Source organism: Vipera berus, assembly GCF_964194415.1.
Source record: "Vipera berus genome assembly, chromosome: 2".
Lineage (NCBI taxonomy): Eukaryota > Metazoa > Chordata > Lepidosauria > Squamata > Viperidae > Vipera > Vipera berus.
In genome coordinates, this window is record NC_138203.1 from 284766726 (window position 1) to 284785707 (window position 18982).

Sequence of the window (18982 nt, forward strand, 5' to 3'; positions counted from 1 at the left end):
ACTTGTTTTAATCTGATGTTTTGCAAAGAAAGATTCGTTGTGGAAAGGGGAAATCAGCTGAAATTAACATATGGAAAATAGATTACAGAAATCAGTTGTTAAAGATTGTCTTATAAATGCTACCCAGACAACATACTGTTTACAAATTACTGAAATTACTGAATGACTTATGCTATGTTAAAAAATACCAATAAAATATATACCAAAAAAAACACCCACAAAGGGAGTCGGTGGCAGCTGCGTGGCTGCGGGGGGGGGGAAGCGCGATGGGGGGGTTGCGCAGGGCAGCTGCCGGGGATGGCGGGGCAGCGTGCAGGAGTGATCGCGGGGGCGGGGGGGGAGCCTAGTGGGCAACTGGATGGGGCAGGGTCGGCGTCCAGAAGTGATCAGGTTTTTGAGGAGGGGGGGCAACTGGACGCTGCACCGTGCAGAAATGATCGCCGGCGGTTGGGGGGGGGGGACGCCGGGCTGATGGCAGGGAGGGTGGCGCCGGATGTCGTGCAATTATTATCATCATCATTATCATTATTAAAAGCTCAAAAGCCTCTGCTGCTTTCCAGGTGCCCCCACTCCTTCTCCCCCCCCACACATACACTTCTGTAGGCCATGGCCCCAAATTGCCTAGCGTTCCCCCCCCATCACTTTTGCACGCCGTTGCTGTCGCCGCCAGTTATGGGCTTCTCAGTCAGGGGTGGGGGCAGAGGGGGGAGGAGGAGCAAAGCCGGCGCGCCTTTTGGCGTTGCGAAGGGGGAGAGTGCGCGGGGGCGGGGACGCGGCAGGCGAACGGAGGCGGCGGGCGGTTTGGGTGGGGACCCCCGCTCTGGCCACTCCGACCTGACGCCTAAGAGGCAGTTTGGCTGCGCCCCCCCCCTCCGAAACGCCACTTCGGTTCACCCGCCGCCCCGCCCCCCAGAAATCCTGCCGATCAGTAAGGAGGGGAGATCTTAAGGCAGACTTTCCCTGGACTTTCGGAAGAAAAAGTCCTCCAAGTGTGGTTGTGTTTTTTCTATGGCTAAGGAGAGTTAAAGTGCGATGTTCAGCGGGAGAGCAGGATTTAAAGGGATTGGCTGACCAGCCAGCAGGATGCTTGGATTATACCCATTGGCCAGGCAGTTACCTGACCAGGTATAAGTGAGGGCTCAATACCATCTCTTTCGTCTTGTCTTGCCCAGGTGCAAGTTGTTGTTACTACACCATATGGTTAGCTTATGTACCTCCGCCCTGTATGCTGTCTCATCCCCACCTGCAATAAGACCCACCAGGTAGTATCATCTGCAAACTTAATATTATCGCAGTGGGTGGGTCAGATGATACACATCCACACTTGGAAGACTTTTTCCCTTTTTCCAGGAAAACTGCCTTAAAATCTCCTCCCTTAGGGGCTTGCCGGTCGACCGGCGAACATTTCTGTATGGGATTCGCGACCGGCTAACCGTTTAAACCGTTTAAATCGTTTAAAGCGTTTAAACCGTACGTTTAAACCGTTTAAACGGCAAACGTTTCTGCACTGGCTTGACGACCTGCACAAACACACAGACAAAAACACACACCAAAAATTTCTGCACGCTGCAGCGGCCAATTGCCCGTCCCGTCCCGACACAAAAACAGAAACACACAAACACACAAATGAAACACAAACGCACGCGCACACACAGAAACACACACGCGGACAAAAGCCCGCACAACGATGACTTTTTCTTCCGAAAGAACAGGGAAAGTCTGCCTTAAGATCTCCCCTCTGGGCTTGCCAGTCACCCGGTAAACATTTCTGCACGCTGCAGCGGCCAATTGCCCGTTGGGACACAAACACAGAAACCCACAAAACCTTCCCCCCCCCCGCGCCCCCCCCCACAGAAACAAAAACAAGCAATGCAGTCAAATGGAGCCAAAACTGCCAAATGGGGTAGGAGAGACCAGCCTGAAGATGACGAATGGTAACTTGCAGTTTTGCCACAGGCAGTGCAAAATCAGGCCAAAAGTCTACAGCAAGATTAAAACGGGCTATTAGAAATAGATTGAAATAACTCTATTTGATGATCCATATCATTACAGCAGCAAGAATGTCGTTCGCCCACAATTGGAAAAGGAGTGAAATACCGGAGGAAAGCGAGGCGATAATCAAAATTTGGGCGTGCGCAGAAATGGACAAATTAACAATCAGGCTATTATAAAATCCCGAATAAGTTCTACTTTTGGTGGGAACAAAAGGAAGGTCTCCATTTGAGTACATGGATTGGTTGATTGCTTTAAATATGGTATAATGGTATATAACTGATGTGTATATTATGTGTATACAAATCTGTAAATCTCAAAAACAATGTAAGACAAGAAGGTATGTCAGTCCGTTCACATCGTGTCCAATGTTTTAAACAATAAAATTTGAAAAAAAGAGAAATAAATAGATTGAAATAGATGGATAGGACGCCCTCCCCAACCGGGCAAAGCCTCTGGAACTCGCTGCCACGGGAAAAACAGGCGGCCGGTCTCAGGTTTCCCCAGCCCCGCCCCCGCCGGCCCCTTACCTGCCCACCCTCCCCAGAGCAACAGGAGGGCCGCCGCGGACCAAAGCTCCATCCGGGCCCTCGGAAGCCCCAGCCGGATCCAGACGCCAGACGGGCAGCCCCGATCAGCTGGCGGCGAAGGAGAAAGTCAGCGAAGGGCGCCGGAGGGGCTGAGCGCTGGGAAGGGAAAGGGGCGCGGAGGTCATCCGCGGGGGGGGGCGGGGGGGTCCCAGCGCCGAAGCTCCCTTTGGGGAGAAGGAAAGGAGACCACCGAGAGAGCCAGGAAAGGGAAGGAGCCGGAGCGAAAGGAGGTTCGGGGCAAAGATCCGCCCAGCCCCGAGAGCGCAGAGGAACATAGGGTAGTATACTGTTAATAAGGTTGGAAAGGACCTCGGAGGTCATCTAGTCCAACCCCTCAGTTGGTGGGCCAGGCGTCGCGGGAACGGCCTTTATGGAGGAGGCGGGTCAGCTCAGTGCCCCTGCTTACTCAAGAGAGAGCCCCGCCCTTGGGGTGGGGGATGTTGGGATGTTGGATTACAATCCCCATCCTCCCCTGCGGCCTGGGGATGATGGGGGTTGCCTCGAAGTCCCGAACAAAAGCGCTGGATTGCTTGGGAAAATAAGGGCGGTCTGGAATCGGCCGTTCTTTAAATCTAGGTATTTTTTATATATAGGAAATGAATCCCGAACGGAACCGAATCCGGCGCTTTGGGCCTTTGGATCGCTGCCGATCCTCAGCCTTAAGGGCCAGCCCTTCCCATCGCGGGCTCTGGGGCCCTCGGGAGAGGCTTAGTGAGTCTTGCCAGGGGGGAGAGGAGGGGGGGGAGAAGCAGGGAGGGAGGGAGGGAAGGAGGGGGCGCTGTGCTGGGGCTGCCTCCCCCCCCCCAAAAAAGCCTCGTTGGCAAAAGAAAAACGGCTTCCTTCCCCTCGCGCTTCCCGGAGCTTCCTCGAAGTTTCGGCGTTTCTCATTTGGAGTGAAAGTGAAAGTGAACAGGAGAACGTTCAGAGCTCCGCCCGCCTCCGCCTCCTCCTCCTCTTCCCCCCCGCCCATTCCTGTCCGGACAGAGACTAAGCCTCCCTCCGGTCAGCTTCCACACACACACAAACACACACACACACACACACACCCCGCCACAATCAGAAAAGGGATGCAGCTCCCAGAGTTGTGAAATCTCCGCACCAGCAGCTCGTCTTCTGGGTCCTCGGACCGGAGCCTTCGAACTCGGCCCTTCTGTGACTCGGGGACCGACTCCCAGAATTCCTCAGCCAGCCTGGTAAAAATGAGTTCACACTTCCTTCTCTTTGTCCACACAAGTCAACATCTGCAGGCGATTCTGCCCTTAGGTGGCAAGTCCAATCAGGCCCCCAATCCATCTTCTGCGCTTCTTGCATGAGAAGCTCAAGATTCTCAAGCAAAAACCCCCCCAAGAAAGTCCAGCTGCCTTTTGGAAAAAAAAACCTTTGGGACCACCTTGACCCAAATGATTGGGAATCTCCAGAGCCATCCTGGGTCAACCTGCTCCACAGGAAACCCTCAACGGACTCTGGATGTCCTGCTTGGGGAAGGATGCTTGTGGGGGAGGGGAAAGGGACCTTGGTCAGGGTGGGACTTTCCTCACCTCCTGGAAGAAGTCCCTCATCTGGTGCCAGTGGTGGGATTCAAAGAGGGGAACAACCGCTTCTCTGTGTGGATGCCGCTTCCGGAAGTCCATTCTGGGCTTGGAGAACAAAAAAATAGCTACCAGTTCTGCCGAAGTGGTGGGAACCGGCTGAATCCCACCGCCGTGTGGTGCCCCTTTCCATTGCAGTTAACTTCTACAAAGCTGCTAAACAGGGCTCTTCTCAGAGGTTCTGGAGATGAACACCTGCGCTGTCTCTCCAACCGTTGCCCTTTCATCGCTCTTTAGGAGCCTCTCTTGGCGGTTTCAGGCTGTGAGGTTGGCGCAGCACCAACAGATGTGAGATTGTGCTGCTGGTGTGTAACTCAGGGGGAAAGAATTACAGTGACCCAGAGAGCGCATGAAGCAGAGGACACAAAGACGCCCCCTCCCCCATGACAGCCCATTGCTTGGAAAGTAAATCAACCAAAGGGGGAAAAATATCCTCCCTGATATCTGGAACTTTCCATTCGTGGGGGCTCTTTCAACCTCCAAGCACAGGGATTTCTGGGTGTGTGGGGGAGGAGGGAAGGAGGGGAAAGCGGGCAGGGAGGTGCTGTGTAGATGGTCCCAAAATCCCAGGCGTGTAAGCCCAACAACCACACCTGACAGGTGGAAAGGAGTAAGATTTTGATTTTCACAAAATGGGACTTGCTCCAAAATCCATGCTCCATAGTGGACCCCCCTTTTATACACTTTTGAAAAACACGCATTGCCTGTCACAAAAACACACATCACGGTGTGCCAAGCGTTAAGAACAAGATCTTACATAATATACATTTATTTATTTATTTATTTATTTATTTATTTATTTATTTATTTATTTATTTATTTATTTATTATATTTTTATACTGCCCTTCTCCCGAAGGACTCAGGGCGGTGTACAGGGCAATAAATATAAAAACGAAATACAAAAGTTAAAAAAACAATTAAATATTATGCCCGAATATAAAACAGTAATTAAAAGACTTATTAAAACCCCAACCCTAACCCATCAAACCAGGTCAGATTGCTCGAATAAATAAGTTTTTAGATCGCGCCGGTAGCCTTAGCATGGCATAAGTCCAGCTAAAGCTTACAAGGTGTGAGAGACCTTGACCTGATCCGTAACATTTACCTACGCCAAAAGCATCTCTCAGCCACTTGGGTACCAGCATCCTGCCCATAATGGACAGGCATCCTTGGGCAGGAAGGCTGATGGTCTGACTCTTTTTTTAAAATAGTTTTTAATTAGTTTCTTCTTCTATATATTATATTGCGTATTATATATTATATTTCATGTCCATCTCTGTGCATTCTAGTACTTTTTTTATTATTTCTTCATCTGATAGTATTCCTTCATTTTTCCAGTGTTGCACAAATATAATTCTTGCCATTGTTGTGACATTGGAGGGGATTGGCAGATGCTTCTCACCTCCTGCTGTGGGAACCTTGGTCTTCTCTGACTTGGTGCTTTTCTTGCAGGTGTTTCGGTACCAAACTAGGTAACATCATCCATGCTAGAAGGAAGCAGTGTTTGGCTCTCCTTTTACATTCTAGTGCTTTGCCCTCTCAAGTGTTGGTGGGGGTGTTCTTGGAGGCTCCTTGGTTGTTGACTGTTAGCTTGTCTGTATTGGTAATTGCTCAATTGGGAGGTTGTTTCCTTGATTGTGGGTCTTGTGTTATCCTTGATGTTATTTTTTGCTCATATAGGTGTTGGTTGCTGCTTAAGAGATGTTTTGGTATTCTTGTTTCCTTTTAGGTTTTTGGAATGTAGACATTGTTTATCTCTGTGTGCCTGTCGATAGTCACTTTGTCCAAGCGGCAGGCCTCCAGGAATTCTCTGGCATTTTTTTTGGATTTGGCTTGATCTAAGGATGCTCACAGTTTCCCAGCTGAAGGTCCGGTTAAGTCTATCCATTTCTTGTGAAATGAAGGAGTTTTCATCATGTCTTCTGACTGCTAGTTGGTGATCATGGATGCGTTTTCCTGGTCTCCCTCCTGTTTCTCCTGTGAAGGGCTGCTGAAGTAGATAACTCTTGTTTTCCTTCTGGAGCGGCTTTACTTCTTGCCTGCGCAATGATGACACACTGATTTCTGGATCACTTTGTGTCCTTCGCAGCCCACAGGATGGCTTGTGCTTCAAGGAGAGAGAAAAAAATGAGGGAAGTGAACACCTCCTTTTGCATGGGGGGGGCTTTGTTTCTTCTCTCCTCCCCTGGGCTCTCTCGTCCCCCCACTGGAAGCTCATCAGGCATGAGGGGAAGCAGTCAAAGAGGAAGGGAGGATTGCAAGCCCCCCCCTGCACAAAGAGCTGCTGGTGCCCCCCCCACTTCTCCCCCAGGGTTCCCCTCTGCCTCCAGCTCATCCTGGCCAAGGAGCCTTTTTTTCCCTGGATAGCCCCAGTTGCCCTTTTCTTTCTCCCCCTTCCCTCCAGTCCTTCCTGGACAGAAATCCCCCATTTCTCTAGGGTGCCCCAATTCCTGCTCTGGGCTCCTTCCCCGTTTCTCTCTCCTGCCTCGGAGCTGATGGGCCAGAGAGGCTGAGCGGAGCCGGATCTTCCCCTGCAGAGCAACCCATCCGAGGAAGCCCAGGATCCCCACCTGACTCCCTTGGAAACGCTCTGAGGATTAATTCCCCACCTCCAACAATCCTCCTGGTCTTGGTTGTCAGGTATACCCGAAGCCCAGAGTATTGTGCCTTAAATAGCAGCAATAATCCGCAACAATCACACTCACCTCTGAAGTTTGTGGCAACAACATTGATTGCATCTCATCTTCTATATGGTGCACGAAGAAAGAAGGAATGCTTTTTGAAGGAGTCGGATCATGGCAAATTGTCACTTCCAGACAGAGATTATTTGTGCATCTCTTCCATCGACCTGACAGATGAAAAACAAAAGAAGACAGTTCTTTTGTTTTTTGGGGAGCAGCAACTCCTGCCTCAGATGGAGAAGGATTTATTCTGAAGACCTCCATAGGGACCTTCATTGGATCGCCATCAATTACTTTACGATAATGATGCTAAACCTCTTGGAATCTTATTGGGGGCAAGGTGGTGTTTCCTCACATTCTCTGGGCTGAGAAGTTCTTAATTCAGCTGTCACAGCTTTTCTGACCTAATCTTAAGCTAGCCAGATCTAAGAACCAGCAACCTTTGGCTGATCTTGAAAGGCTAAACTGAGAATCACCAGCCAATCGGAAGAGAAGGCCCGTCCTGGAAGAAGGAAGGGGCAATGCACTTCCAAATCCTGGCTGAGAAAATCACAAGGAAGTGCCGAGACTGGACTCCTGAGCTGCTGATACTTGCTCCTCTGAAGAAAGTCCATCCAGGCCAAAGAGTTTTCCTCCCAGAGAAGAGGAATGTGGGGAATATATTGAGATTTGCAGGAAATGGAAAAATGGCTGAATATCATAATCATAATAGTAAAGTTTGAAGGGACTTTGGAGGTTATCTAATCCAAACCCCTGTTCAGGCAGGAAACCCTTAAAAACTTCCAGTGTTGGAGCATTCACCACTTCTGGAGGCAGGTTGTTCCACTGGTTAATTGTTCTAACTGTCAGGAAGTTTCTCCTTAGTTCTAGGTTGCTTCTCTCCTTGACGAGTTTGCATCTGTTGCTTCTTCTCCTGCCTTCAGGCACTTTGGAGAATAGCCTGACTCCCTCTTCTATGTGGCAGCCCCTGAGATATTGGAATGCTGCTATCGTGTCCCCCCTCATCTTTTTCTTCATTAAACTAGACATACCCAATTCCAGCAACCGTTCCCGATATGTTTTAGCCTCCAGTCCCCCAATCATCTTTGTTGCTCTTCTCTGTACTCTTTCATGGTGACCAAAACTCGATGCAGTATTCCAGGTGTGGCCTTACCAAGGCATTGTAAAGTGGTATTAGTACTCCACACGATCTTGATTCTATCCCTCTGTTAATGCAGCCTAGCACTGTGTTGGCTTTTTTGGCAGCTGCAGCACACTGCTGGCTCATATTGAAGTGATTGTCCACTAGGACTCCAAGATCTCTCTCACAGTTACTACTATCGAGCAAGGTACCACCTATACTATACTATAATAGATAGAGTCTATATGACCAAACGCTTACATCATGGTGACCAAAACTGGATGCAGTATTTCAAGTGTGGCCTTACCAAGGCATTGTAAAGTGGTATTAGTACTTCATGTAAAGTGGTATTAATATCTTCTTCTTCCTTCCTGATCCCTGTTCAAAACGCTGTTTGTGGGGGAGGGTCTTGTGGGGGCTCCTGGCTGCAACTCTTTCCCATCCACACCAGCTCAGCTAACCCAGAAAGACACAGGAGGGTGTGTTTGTTTCACTTACGGATCAGGAACCAAATTCCAAGTCCCAAGATTGAGGCAGCCACAATCGCCAGAAAAATCCACCAGCCTGTGGTTAAAGAAGGAGAAAGATGGTTTTGATTAGGCAGATGCTGAGTTCCTGGAAAGTTAATACAACCCAGGTGGCTACAAAGGCCCAATAGAGACTCCACTTCCTCAGGGTCTTGTGGAAGAACAGGGTAAAACAACGGCTAATGACCCTCTTTTACCAGTCTACTATAGAGAGCGTCCTCTCCTGCTGTATTGTGGTTTGGTATGCTGGTCTGACAGCCGCGGATAGGAAGGCATTACAGAGGGTGGTGAGCACAGCACAAGACATTGTGGGCTGTCCCCTGACACCACTGGATGACCTCGCCAGGGCTCATTGCCTTGGAAGAGTGAGGAAGATTCTCAGGGACAACTCACACCCTGGTCGGTATCTCTTTACTCTCCTACCATCGGATAGGAGATTTAGAAGTATAGCGAGCCACACCAACAGGCTGAAGAACAGCTTTTATCCATGGGCTGTTAGGCTCTTGAATGGAAAATAATTTTATAATTTTATGTATGATTGACTTGTGAGGCTGGTGTGTTGTGCAATTAGCTCTCATGGTGTAAGAAGATGGTGGGTTTGTTGTCACTGTGAGTTGTGGTGGTGGGGGTCACAAAGGGAGGCTCAGCCAATCTCAATGTATACATGGTTGTACTTTGACAATAAACGTTCATTCATTCATTCATTCATTCGTGAAAAATCTACATGTCTCAATCCCATCAGCCTCTCACCTGTTTCCTCCTTCCAGCCCAAGATCAGGGGCTCCTGCAAGCCCTGGTGCTCCAGGCGACACCAAAAATGGTCCCTCTCCTTGGGGTCGATCTCAATGCTGAGCCAGAAATAATAGGTCCCGTCCGAATTGGGGGCCACATTCCTTTGGAGGGTCTTGTTTTTCCAGATCTCTCCGTCCCTCATCCAGGTGGCCTGGATCTCCTTGGGGTAGAAGCCAAAGGCCTGGCAGATGAGGACCTCCAGGCTGTCATCCACCTCCTTGTGAGTCACCTTCCCCACTGGGGGCTCTGCAGAAACAGCAACAACACCAGAGTTCCCAGGATTTTGAGAGTTTCTGGCAAGGCGATTTAAACAGCAAGACCTCATTTGCCCACCCTTTCCCATTGCTCCCTCTCTCCTTGCCTCAACCTGTGGGACTCTCAAAGATGGAATTTGGTCAAGGTGTTCCTCCAGAGAGAAATCAGGAACAGACTAATTTTTTTCCTTCTGACCCAAAATACAGATTTCTTTTCTTCTGCTTTGCAAGATTTTCTCAGGGAAACAGAACGAGGCCTTTGGTATTAATTTCTTGTTCAGTTAGTTTCTTTTTGTTTGAAGTCGTTATTTTTTGTGGGGGGGCATTGAAGATTATTTTGCTTCTGATATTTCCTGACCCTTTTTCTGTCAACAGTTTAAAAGATAGCTTGAATAAGTTAATAGGAGGAGGGGGGAGGCTACAGAAACATGCTCAATGGAGACCCCCTTTGCCACTCACCCATCCTCTGCAGAGCCTCCTTCCTGTAGGACTGATATATTTGCAGCCACTCAATGCAGGTCTCCTCCAGGAAGACTTTGTTTATCTCAGACCGTCCTGGGTCATCCTCCCACTCTTCCTTGACCTTCTGGGCCTGGGGCTGAGCTGCCACCCATCTGTGGGTCTCCTTGTCGAAGCTGATGAAGTCCATCCCATCATAGCCGTAGCGCAAAAACCCTCCTTTGCCTCCATCTTCTCTGAGCTGACAGCCCAAAACTGCCTGCCAGGTGTGAAGCCCTGAAGGAGACCCAGAGAGGGGTGGGGTGAGAAGAGGCCAGAATTCCTCTCCAAGGCATCATTATAGCCTCCCTCCCCTTCCTCCTAGAGAAGAGAAACCCCATTTCTCCTTCTCTTCCTCAACACACCAGGAAAGAACTTCTACTGCCATTAACCTTTTTTTGCTGAATTTCTAGGTAAGGGATAAAATGGGGGGGGGGGATTCAAGAAAGAAAATCTCACTATTTTGCCCCCTGCAGGAAGTGCTGGCCAAAGGTGGCACTGCCCCTGCTCACCTCCAGTCTGGTGGCCCAGTTTGGATAACTTCTCCAGGTCAGCCCTGAAGACCCGCGCAGGGTGCAGAAACATCTCCTTGTCCATCTCCTCCATCCAGAGCACCAGAGGCTCCATCTTCCAGGTGAGGCTGTCAAAGCGAGCGATGGGCTGGTCATCCAGGTAGGCCGTAATGGGGAACTGGGACAGTCCCTGGCTGGGCTCCGGCAGATGCAGGTAGAAGTAGCACAGGAAGTGTGTGGGAGAGCCTGGAGAGGGAGGAGGGAGCAGGGGGGAATTAGAGGGGGGTCTTCACTTCAGTTCCATCCCCTCCAACCTTTTATTGTCACCCACTGGCCCCCCAACAGGTGGGCGACCCTCTTCCTGCCCTGTTTGGGAAGATTCCTTCCTTTAAACTGAAGGAAAAAGCCCCAGCGTCTCTCTGCTGATCTTAAAAACATCTGGGCGGACCCACATCTGGTTAAGTTCCCCCCACAGCTCCTCTGGGCCCTCAGGATTCCCAGCCAGTTGCTTCTGTGCCTGACTGAGATCGGAGCCTCCCTTGCCAACCACAGGCAGTGCCAGTCAATCACTCAGTCGGGCCCAGGTTATTATCGACCTGGAGCTTCCTTGTTCGACCTGGTTGCTCAACAGCGAGATGCCTCTAAGGGGTTTGCCAAAAGTGGCTTGGCTTGCAACTCCCGGCAGTAGTAAGGAAAGGGGAGAGGGGGGAGCAGGAACGGGCGCCACGGCTTCTGGCAGGGCAGGAGAGGGCGCAGCACGCCTGCCTCTTAATACCGCGTTTCCCAGTTTGCAATGCCAAAAGCCGTCCTGGCCTTGCTCCTTTTCCCTTCGAGCTGCCTCCGTTATTAGCCAAGCCCCTTTGGCGAAGTCTCCTTGCACGGGAAATGAATCAATGTGCCATTTCGCCTCCTGGCTGGGAAAATGAAAAAACAAAATCAAATAAAACCAAGGCTGCCAACTCTTCTCCCAAGAGCCCCTCCCTTCTCTTTGCCCCTCCTGCCCGCCCCCCAACTCTCCTGAGGCAACTTCTTTCCCCATTGCCCTCCGCTGCCCCTGCACCTCCCCCCACCCCCCTTACATATAAGTTAGACCAGTCCCCGGGATAATGCCTGGCTGAGTTTTCACTCCCCAAAGAACAGTTTGTATGGCAAGGAAAGAAAGCTAGAATAAAGATGAAAACCTTGCAAGATACTAAGGAAAATGGAGGCTTTGGTCTACCTGAGTGGGGTTTGTATTATCAAGCATCTGTATTAACATGGGTGAAAGACGCAGGCCGGTATGAACTGGAGCTTTCTTATGAGTCAGAGCCCTGACTGCTCTCTCTCCCGGCTTGCTTTCTTTCTTTCTTTCTTTCTTTCTTTCTTTCTTTCTTTCTTTCTTTCTTTCTTTCTTTCTTTCTTTCTTTCTTTTGATTTGGAGGCTTTTATTGAAAAGTTTTATAAAAGTTACAATATTATCCCCCCCCCAACCCACCCTTACCCCCTTCCCCCCCACTTCCCAGAGCTGATTACAGGGTTACAGATATATAATAATCATAATCTAACTAACATTAACCAACTATATAAATAACCAAATACATAATACGCTTTAACTCCCTATAACATAAATACAAACAAACTAAAATATCCAAATTATTAAACAATAGTAATACTAAATATCATATCATATAATGAAAACTAATAATAGGAAAAAAAGGAAATAAACTATAACAATCTAAAATTTAGGTAAAAGGTAAAGGTTCCCCCGCAGGTGCGTGCTAGTCATTTCCAACTCTAGGGGCCCAACTCTAGGGGCCGGTGCTAATCTCCGTTTCAAAGCCGAAGAGCCAGCGCTTGTCCGAGGACGTCTCCGTGGTCATGTGGCTGGCATGACTAGACGCCAAAGGCGCACAGAAAGCTGTTACCTTCCCACCGTAGTGGTCCCTATTTTTCTACTTGCATTTTGACGTGCTTTCGAACTGCTAGGTTGGCAGGAGCTGGGATGAGTAACAGGCGCTCACTCTGCTACGCGGCACTCGGGATTCGACCCGCCAAACTGCCGACCTTCTGATCGACAGGCTCAGCGTCCTAACCCACTGAGCCACCGCGTCCCTTTTATCTAAAATTTACTCATATGCTAAAATTTTCCCATATTTATTCTGAATATAATCTATCCATCTTCTCCAAACCGAAATGTACCTTTCTTGTGAATGATCCTTCAGATAAGCAGAAATCTCCCTGCTTTCTGATCAGTTTGGAACTCCATCCTCTCAGCCCATTTACAGCCAGCTTTCCTCCTCCGCTGGTCCCTCGACCCTGCCCATTCGCCCCGACCGCGTTTGACCCGGGCCTTTGGCTGCACGGGACCAACAATCCCCCCCCCAAAGGGAGTCGGTGGTATCGAGCGATCGGCGGCAGGCGTGTGTGTGTGTGTGGGGGGGGGGGGTAAGCGCGATTGGGGGGGGTGGTCTGTCAGAGCGCTGAGCCAAGAAACTGGCAGGGGTGGCGTGCAGAAACAATTGCGGCGGGGGGGGGCAGGGAGGGCGCCGGGCAACTGGCGGTGAGGGCGGGGGAGCGTGCAGGAGTGATCAGCGGGGGGGCGAGGGGGCCCGCGGCGCCGGATGGCGTGCAAAGGGTCAAAAGCTTCTGCTGCTTGCCCGGTGCCCCCTCTCCCCCCCCACGCGATCGCTTCTGTAGCCCCCCCCCCCATCACTTTTGTACGCCGTCCCTGCTGCTGCCGCCGCCAGTTAAGGGATTTCGCAAAGGTGGCTTGGCTCGCAGACTCGAGCCTGGCTGAGTTTTCGCTGCCCAGAGAACCGGCGGTCGCTCTCTCCTCCGCCCTTTCCTGCCGGATGCGAAGGGGAGCGGATGAGCAAGGAAATCCCGACAGATTTTCTAGGAGGCTTCACGAATCTCCCGGGGAGGAAAGCCGGGAAAGGAGCTCAGAGGAGGCCGCCACGGCTTCTGGCAGGGCAAGGGGAGGGCGCGGCACCCCAACCGAGTTGGCGCGCAGCCCAACTGCCTCTTAATGCCCCCCCCCCCCGCTCGCAACGCCAAAAGCCGTCCTGGCCTTGCTCCTTTTCCGCCTCCCCTTCCCTTCGAGCTGCCTCCGTTATTAGCCCAGCCCCTTTGGCGAAGTCTCCTTCCACGCGAAATGAATGAAGGTGCCATTTCGCCTCCTGGCTGGGAAAATAAAAAAAAAAACAAAATAAAATAAAACCAAGGCTGCCAACTCATCTCCCAAGAGCCCATCCCTTCTCTTTGCCCCTCCTGCCCGCCCCCCAACTCTCCTGACGCAACTTCTTTCCCCATTGCCCTCTGCTGCTCCTGCTTCTCCCCCCCCCCCTTACATATAAATGAGCCCAGTCCCCGGGATAACGCCGAGCCTGGCTGAGTTTTCGTTGCCCAAAGAACCGGCGGTCGCTCTCTCCTCCGCTCTTTCCTGCCGGATGCGAAGGGGAGCGGATGAGCAAGGAAATCCCGACAGGTTTCCTCCGAGGCTTCACGAATCTCCCTGGGAGGAAGGCCGGAAAAGGAGCCCAGGTTTCAAGCTAATTGGGGGTTGTGATTTGTGACTGTGAATTGGAGGAGGGAATTCAGTTTTTGGCTTAAACTGGCCTCTGATCCTTTCTGACAGGAATAGCACCGGGCATGTCTGGAAGAGCCTGGAAGGAGAAAAGGGGGAGGGACAGAATGGGGGGAGAGGAGTGTCTGCACCTCCAGCTCCCCCTTCAGTGCTATTGGGAAAAATCCCCTCTCCAATGGAAGGAAGCTACCCAGAAGAAGCCACCCTCCTTTTGCAGTCCTCTCAAGATTTTTATCATCAGGAGGGAGGGAGAGGGAGAGGGAGACAGAGAGCATGAATCACTGCAAGAAGCAGCCAGGCAGGCGTTGCCCTGTTTTTGCAGCCCAGGACAGAAAAACTGGCTGAGCTCCAAAGGTCCCCCTGTTCTTGGGAAATTGTTTCAGAAATAATAGAGGTTGTCCTCGAGTTACGGCCACAACTGAGCCCAAAGTTAATGTGGCTAAGCGGAAACATTCACTAACTGAGTTTTGCCCCATTTTACGACCTCTCTTCCCACTCTTGTTAAGTGAATCGCTGCAGTCGTTAAGTTGATAACATGGTTATTAAGGGAACCTGGCTTCCCCTACTGACTTTGCTTGTCAGAAGGTCGCCAAAGGGGATCACCCAACTCCCCCAGGACACGGCAACCGTCGTAACTACGAATCAGCAGCGTAAATCGTGTGGCCGTGGGGAGGCTGCAATGGTCCTAAGTATGAAAAACCGTCATAAGACCCTTTTTCTATGTGACGTTGCGGCTTTGAAGAGTCACTAAATGAACAGTTGTAAGTCGAGGGCGAACCTGTAAGATAAGGCTGCAAACTCTTTTGCAATCAGCCCCTCCCTTCCCTTTGCCCCTCCGGCCTCTCCCCCAACTCTCCTCTCCTGCCACCCCTTTCCCCGTCGCCCTCCATCGTCCCTGCTCTCCCTCCCCACAAATTAGATCAGTCCCAGGGCAAGGCAGGACTCGAACAGGGCTGAGTTCTCCCAGCCCAAATGAGCCCCCCCTCTCTCTCCTGCTCTTTTCTCCCAAGTGCAAAGGGGGAACCGGTTACCAAGGAGACGCCCAACGTTCCTTAAGGGGGCTCGGCGAACCCCCCCCCCCCCCGAAGGTGGACTTTCCCTTTTGGGAAAGGAGCTGGGGGAGGGGGAAACCCAGCCCAGGACACGACACATAACATTGGGGGGGGGGCTACCACAAAGAAGAGGGAGTCAAGCTATTCTCCAAACAAAGTGCCTGAAGGCAGGACAAGAAGCAACGGATGGAAACTAACCAAACAGAGAAGCAACCTGGAATAAACTTAGAGAGACCTTGGGAAGAATTCCATGGATGAGAATCCTAAAGGGGAAAACAACTCAAGAAGCTTGGGAAATTTTGAAAAGTGAGATAATAAAGGCCCAGTCTAGCACAATACCAACAAAGAAGAAAAATAACGGCTTTCAAAGGAAACCAGCAGGGCTGCATAAAGAACTCTCTGATAAACTGAAAGATAAAAAGGACAAGTATAAGAAGTGGAAAGAGGGGCACATAACTAAGGCAGAATATCAGCAATCAGCCCGTGCCTGCAAAGATGAAGTGAGGAAAGCTAAGGCTCAAAATGAACTAAGGCTTGCGACCAAAGTCCAAAATAACAAAAAAATGCTTCTTTCAACATATAAAAAACAAGAAAAAAGTTAAGGAAATGATTGGTCCATTAGTGGGGGAAAGTGGCAAGAAGGTGCCAAGCAACAGGGAGAAAGCAGAACTATTTAACTCGTTTTTTGCATCTGTCTTTACACAAAGGGAAAAAACAGTCCAACCTACCCAAACCAGTGCCATAAAAAACAGAATAGAAACGCAAGTTAAGATAGGCAAGAAAATGGTAAGTGAGCACCTGTCCAGCCTAGACGAGTTCAAATCACCAGGACCAGATGGATTACATCCCAAGGTTCTCAAGGAACTGGCAGACGTGATCTCAGAACCACTGAACTATATTTTTCAAAGATCCTGGAGCACTGGGGAACTACCAGAGGACTGGAAGAGAGCTGATGTAGTTCCCATCTTCAAAAAAGGGGAAAAAATAGATCCAGGAAACTACAGACCTATCAGCCTGACCTCAATACCTGGGAAGATTCTGGAAAAGATAATCAAACAACAAATCAGCGAACACCTGGATGCGAACAAAGTTATCACTAAAAGCCAACATGGGTTTGTCAAAAACAGATCGTGCCAGACAAACCTTATTGCATTCTTTGACCAAGTGACAAAACTAGTGGACCAGAGGAATGCTGTAGATTTAATTTACTTGGATTTCAGTAAGGCATTTGATAAAGTAGATCACAACCTACTACTTGATAAGATAGAAAAATGTGGGTTAGATAGCATCACCACCAGATGGATTCGTAGCTGGCTGACAGGCCGTACTCAGCGTGTGGTCCTCAATGGAACCACATCTACATGGAGGGAAGTGTGTAGTGGGGTGCCCCAGGGCTCTGTTCTGGGCCCAGTGCTCTTCAACATCTTCATCAACGATTTGGATGAGGGGATAGATGGGGAACTCATCAAATTTGCAGATGACACCAAGCTGGCAGGAATAGCCAATACTCCAGAAGATAGGCTTAAGATAAAGGAGGACCTGGACAGACTCGAACACTGGGCACTATCTAACAAAATGAAATTCAATTGTGAAAAAAGTAAGGTTCTGCATTTAGGCAGGAAAAATCAAATGCACAGGTATAGTATAGGTGGTACCTTGCTCGATAGTAGTAACTGTTAGAGGGATCTCGAGTCCTAGTGGACAATCACTTAAATATGAGCCAGCAGTGTGCTGCAGCTGCCAAAAAAGCCAACACAGTGCTAGGCTGCATTAACAGAGGGATAGAATCAAGATCACGTGAAGTACTAATACCACTTTACAATGCCTTGGTAAGGTCACACCTGGAATACTACATCCAGTTTTGGTCACCACGATGTAAAAAAGATGTCGAGACTCTAGAAAGAGTACAGAGAAGAGCAACAAAGATGATTGGGGGACTGGAGGCTAAAACATATAGGGAACGGTTGCTGGAATTGGGTACATGTAGGGTTAGGGCGCTGAGCTTGTCAATCAGAAGGTCGGCAGTTTGGCGGGTCGAATCCCGAGTGCCGCTTAACAGAGTGAGCGCCCGTTACTCGTCCCAGCTTCTGCCAACCTAGCAGTTCGAAAGCACGTAAAAATGCAAGTAGAAAAATAGGGACCACTACGGTGGGAAGGTAACAGCATTCTGTGCGCCTTTGGCGTCTAGTCATGCCGGCCACATGACCATGGAGAAGTCCTCGGACAAGCGTCCCTAGAGTCGGAAACGACTAGCACACATGTGCGGGGGAAACTTTACCTTTACCTTTTTAGTTTAACGAAGAGAAGAGTGAGGGGTGATATGATAGCAGCCTTCCAATATCTGGGGGGGAGGGCTAACACAAAGAAGAGGGAGGCAAGGTATTCTCCAAACAAAGCGCCTGAAGGCAGGACAAGAAACAACGGATGGAAACTAACCAAGGAGAAAAGCAACCTGGAACTAAGGAGAAATTTCCCGACAGTGAGGACAATTAACCAGTGGAACAAGCTGCCTCCAGAAGTGGTGAATGCTCCAACACTGGAAGAGACTGGACAGCCATTTGTCTGAAATGGTTCAGGGTTTCCTGCCTGAGCAGGGAGTTGGACTAGAAGACCTGAAACGTCCCTTCCATCATCATCATCATCATCATCATCATCATCATCATCATCATCATCATCATCATCATTATTCACCATCTTCATCATCATAAACAACAATAATAATATTCCCCCCTCCCCTTCTGCTCCCTCCCTCCGGCTCGCGACTCCCTCCAGGGACTCACCGCAGCCGCCCCCGATCAAGGAGGCCCCCAGCACGGCTCCCAGGAGCAAGAGGGGCGCCCGGGACAGCCGCATCGCCCCCCAGCCCTTCGCGTCTGCAGCCGAAGACCAAAGACCGCGTCCTCCGACGAAGCAGCCAAAGTCAGGGAAGGAAAAACCCCGCCCCTTTTGCCTAAAACCCCGCCCCGCCGCCGCTCCCTCGCTTCTGCCCCATCGCCCCTTGGCGCTCAAAAAAGAGAGCCGAGAACTCCCGGGATGAAGTTCTCCACTCCGTCCGCCGGTTCTCACCCAGCCTTCGGGTCCTCGAGCGAAGAGGGGAACCCGGGCCGCTCCTTCGCTCCCTTTCGACCTCCAGGAACGGGGAGCGTGATCTGAATCGGACGCTGCCCGCAACCCGAGCCGATCCCCCCTTCAGGGGACCGCCAGCCAAGCTTAGCAGGCAGACCATCCGGTTACGCGCGTTGGGTGAACGCGGTCGCAGCGTTTCCCTCCTTGCACACCCGCCAACTCCCCCCCTCGCCTCCTGCGGACCTTTGACCAGAAGGTGGTCGTAGCCCCCCAGGTGCAGCTTCATTTCCGTTTCCTCCGAGGAGTTGGGAGAACCAATACTCTGTTTGAGGAAGGGATTCCACGAGGGGACAATGGGCGTCTTCCCTTACAACTCCGCTTATGGGATGATAATGACTTTCGGCAAGAGCCTCTGAGGGGGTGGATCCGTTTTTCCTTCTGAGTGGATCTCTTCCTTTCCTCCCTTCCCCTCTTAGTCTTCTGTTCTTTTCTTTTCTTCGTCTTTTCCTTTATTCCCTTCCTTCTTCGTCCATTTGCTCCTTTCCACTTATTTTTTTTTAATTAAAAAGTTTTAACATACAATTTTTCCTTTAAGAATCCCCCCTCCCCCACCCTTCTCCCTCCCCCCCTACCTCTCCCCCCTCCCCCCCCCCGACTTCCCAGAGCTAAATACAAGGTATATAAAAAAAACAATCATAAACAACCATATACTAACACCCATCAACTCTAAAATCCATCACTCT

The 18982-nt window shown here is 50.3% G+C and overlaps 2 protein-coding genes across 2 annotated transcripts in view; both read right to left on the reverse strand.

The window, feature by feature from the left end:
* Positions 1–5844: 5844 nt before the first annotated feature.
* The window catches only part of LOC308661363 (major histocompatibility complex class I-related gene protein-like), a gene marked incomplete at its 3' end in the record, with an annotated part of 43098 nt that continues 29960 nt past the window's right edge, over positions 5845–18982 (reverse strand). Inside the window, exon 7 of the mRNA XM_081316284.1 lies at positions 5845–6279. Within this exon, the coding sequence (XP_081172410.1) occupies positions 5845–6279 (435 nt within the window). The remainder of the gene's footprint in view (positions 6280–18982) is intronic.
* LOC308661364 (major histocompatibility complex class I-related gene protein-like) lies at positions 8464–18037 on the reverse strand (the record flags this gene model as incomplete). The annotated part of the gene is made up of 5 exons (XM_081316285.1): positions 17954–18037; positions 10557–10802; positions 10006–10281; positions 9251–9538; positions 8464–8537 (listed from the first exon to the last, which is right to left on the reverse strand). Exons 1-5 carry the CDS (start codon positions 18024–18026, stop codon positions 8464–8466), a joined length of 957 nt encoding a protein of 318 aa, XP_081172411.1. The 5' UTR covers positions 18027–18037.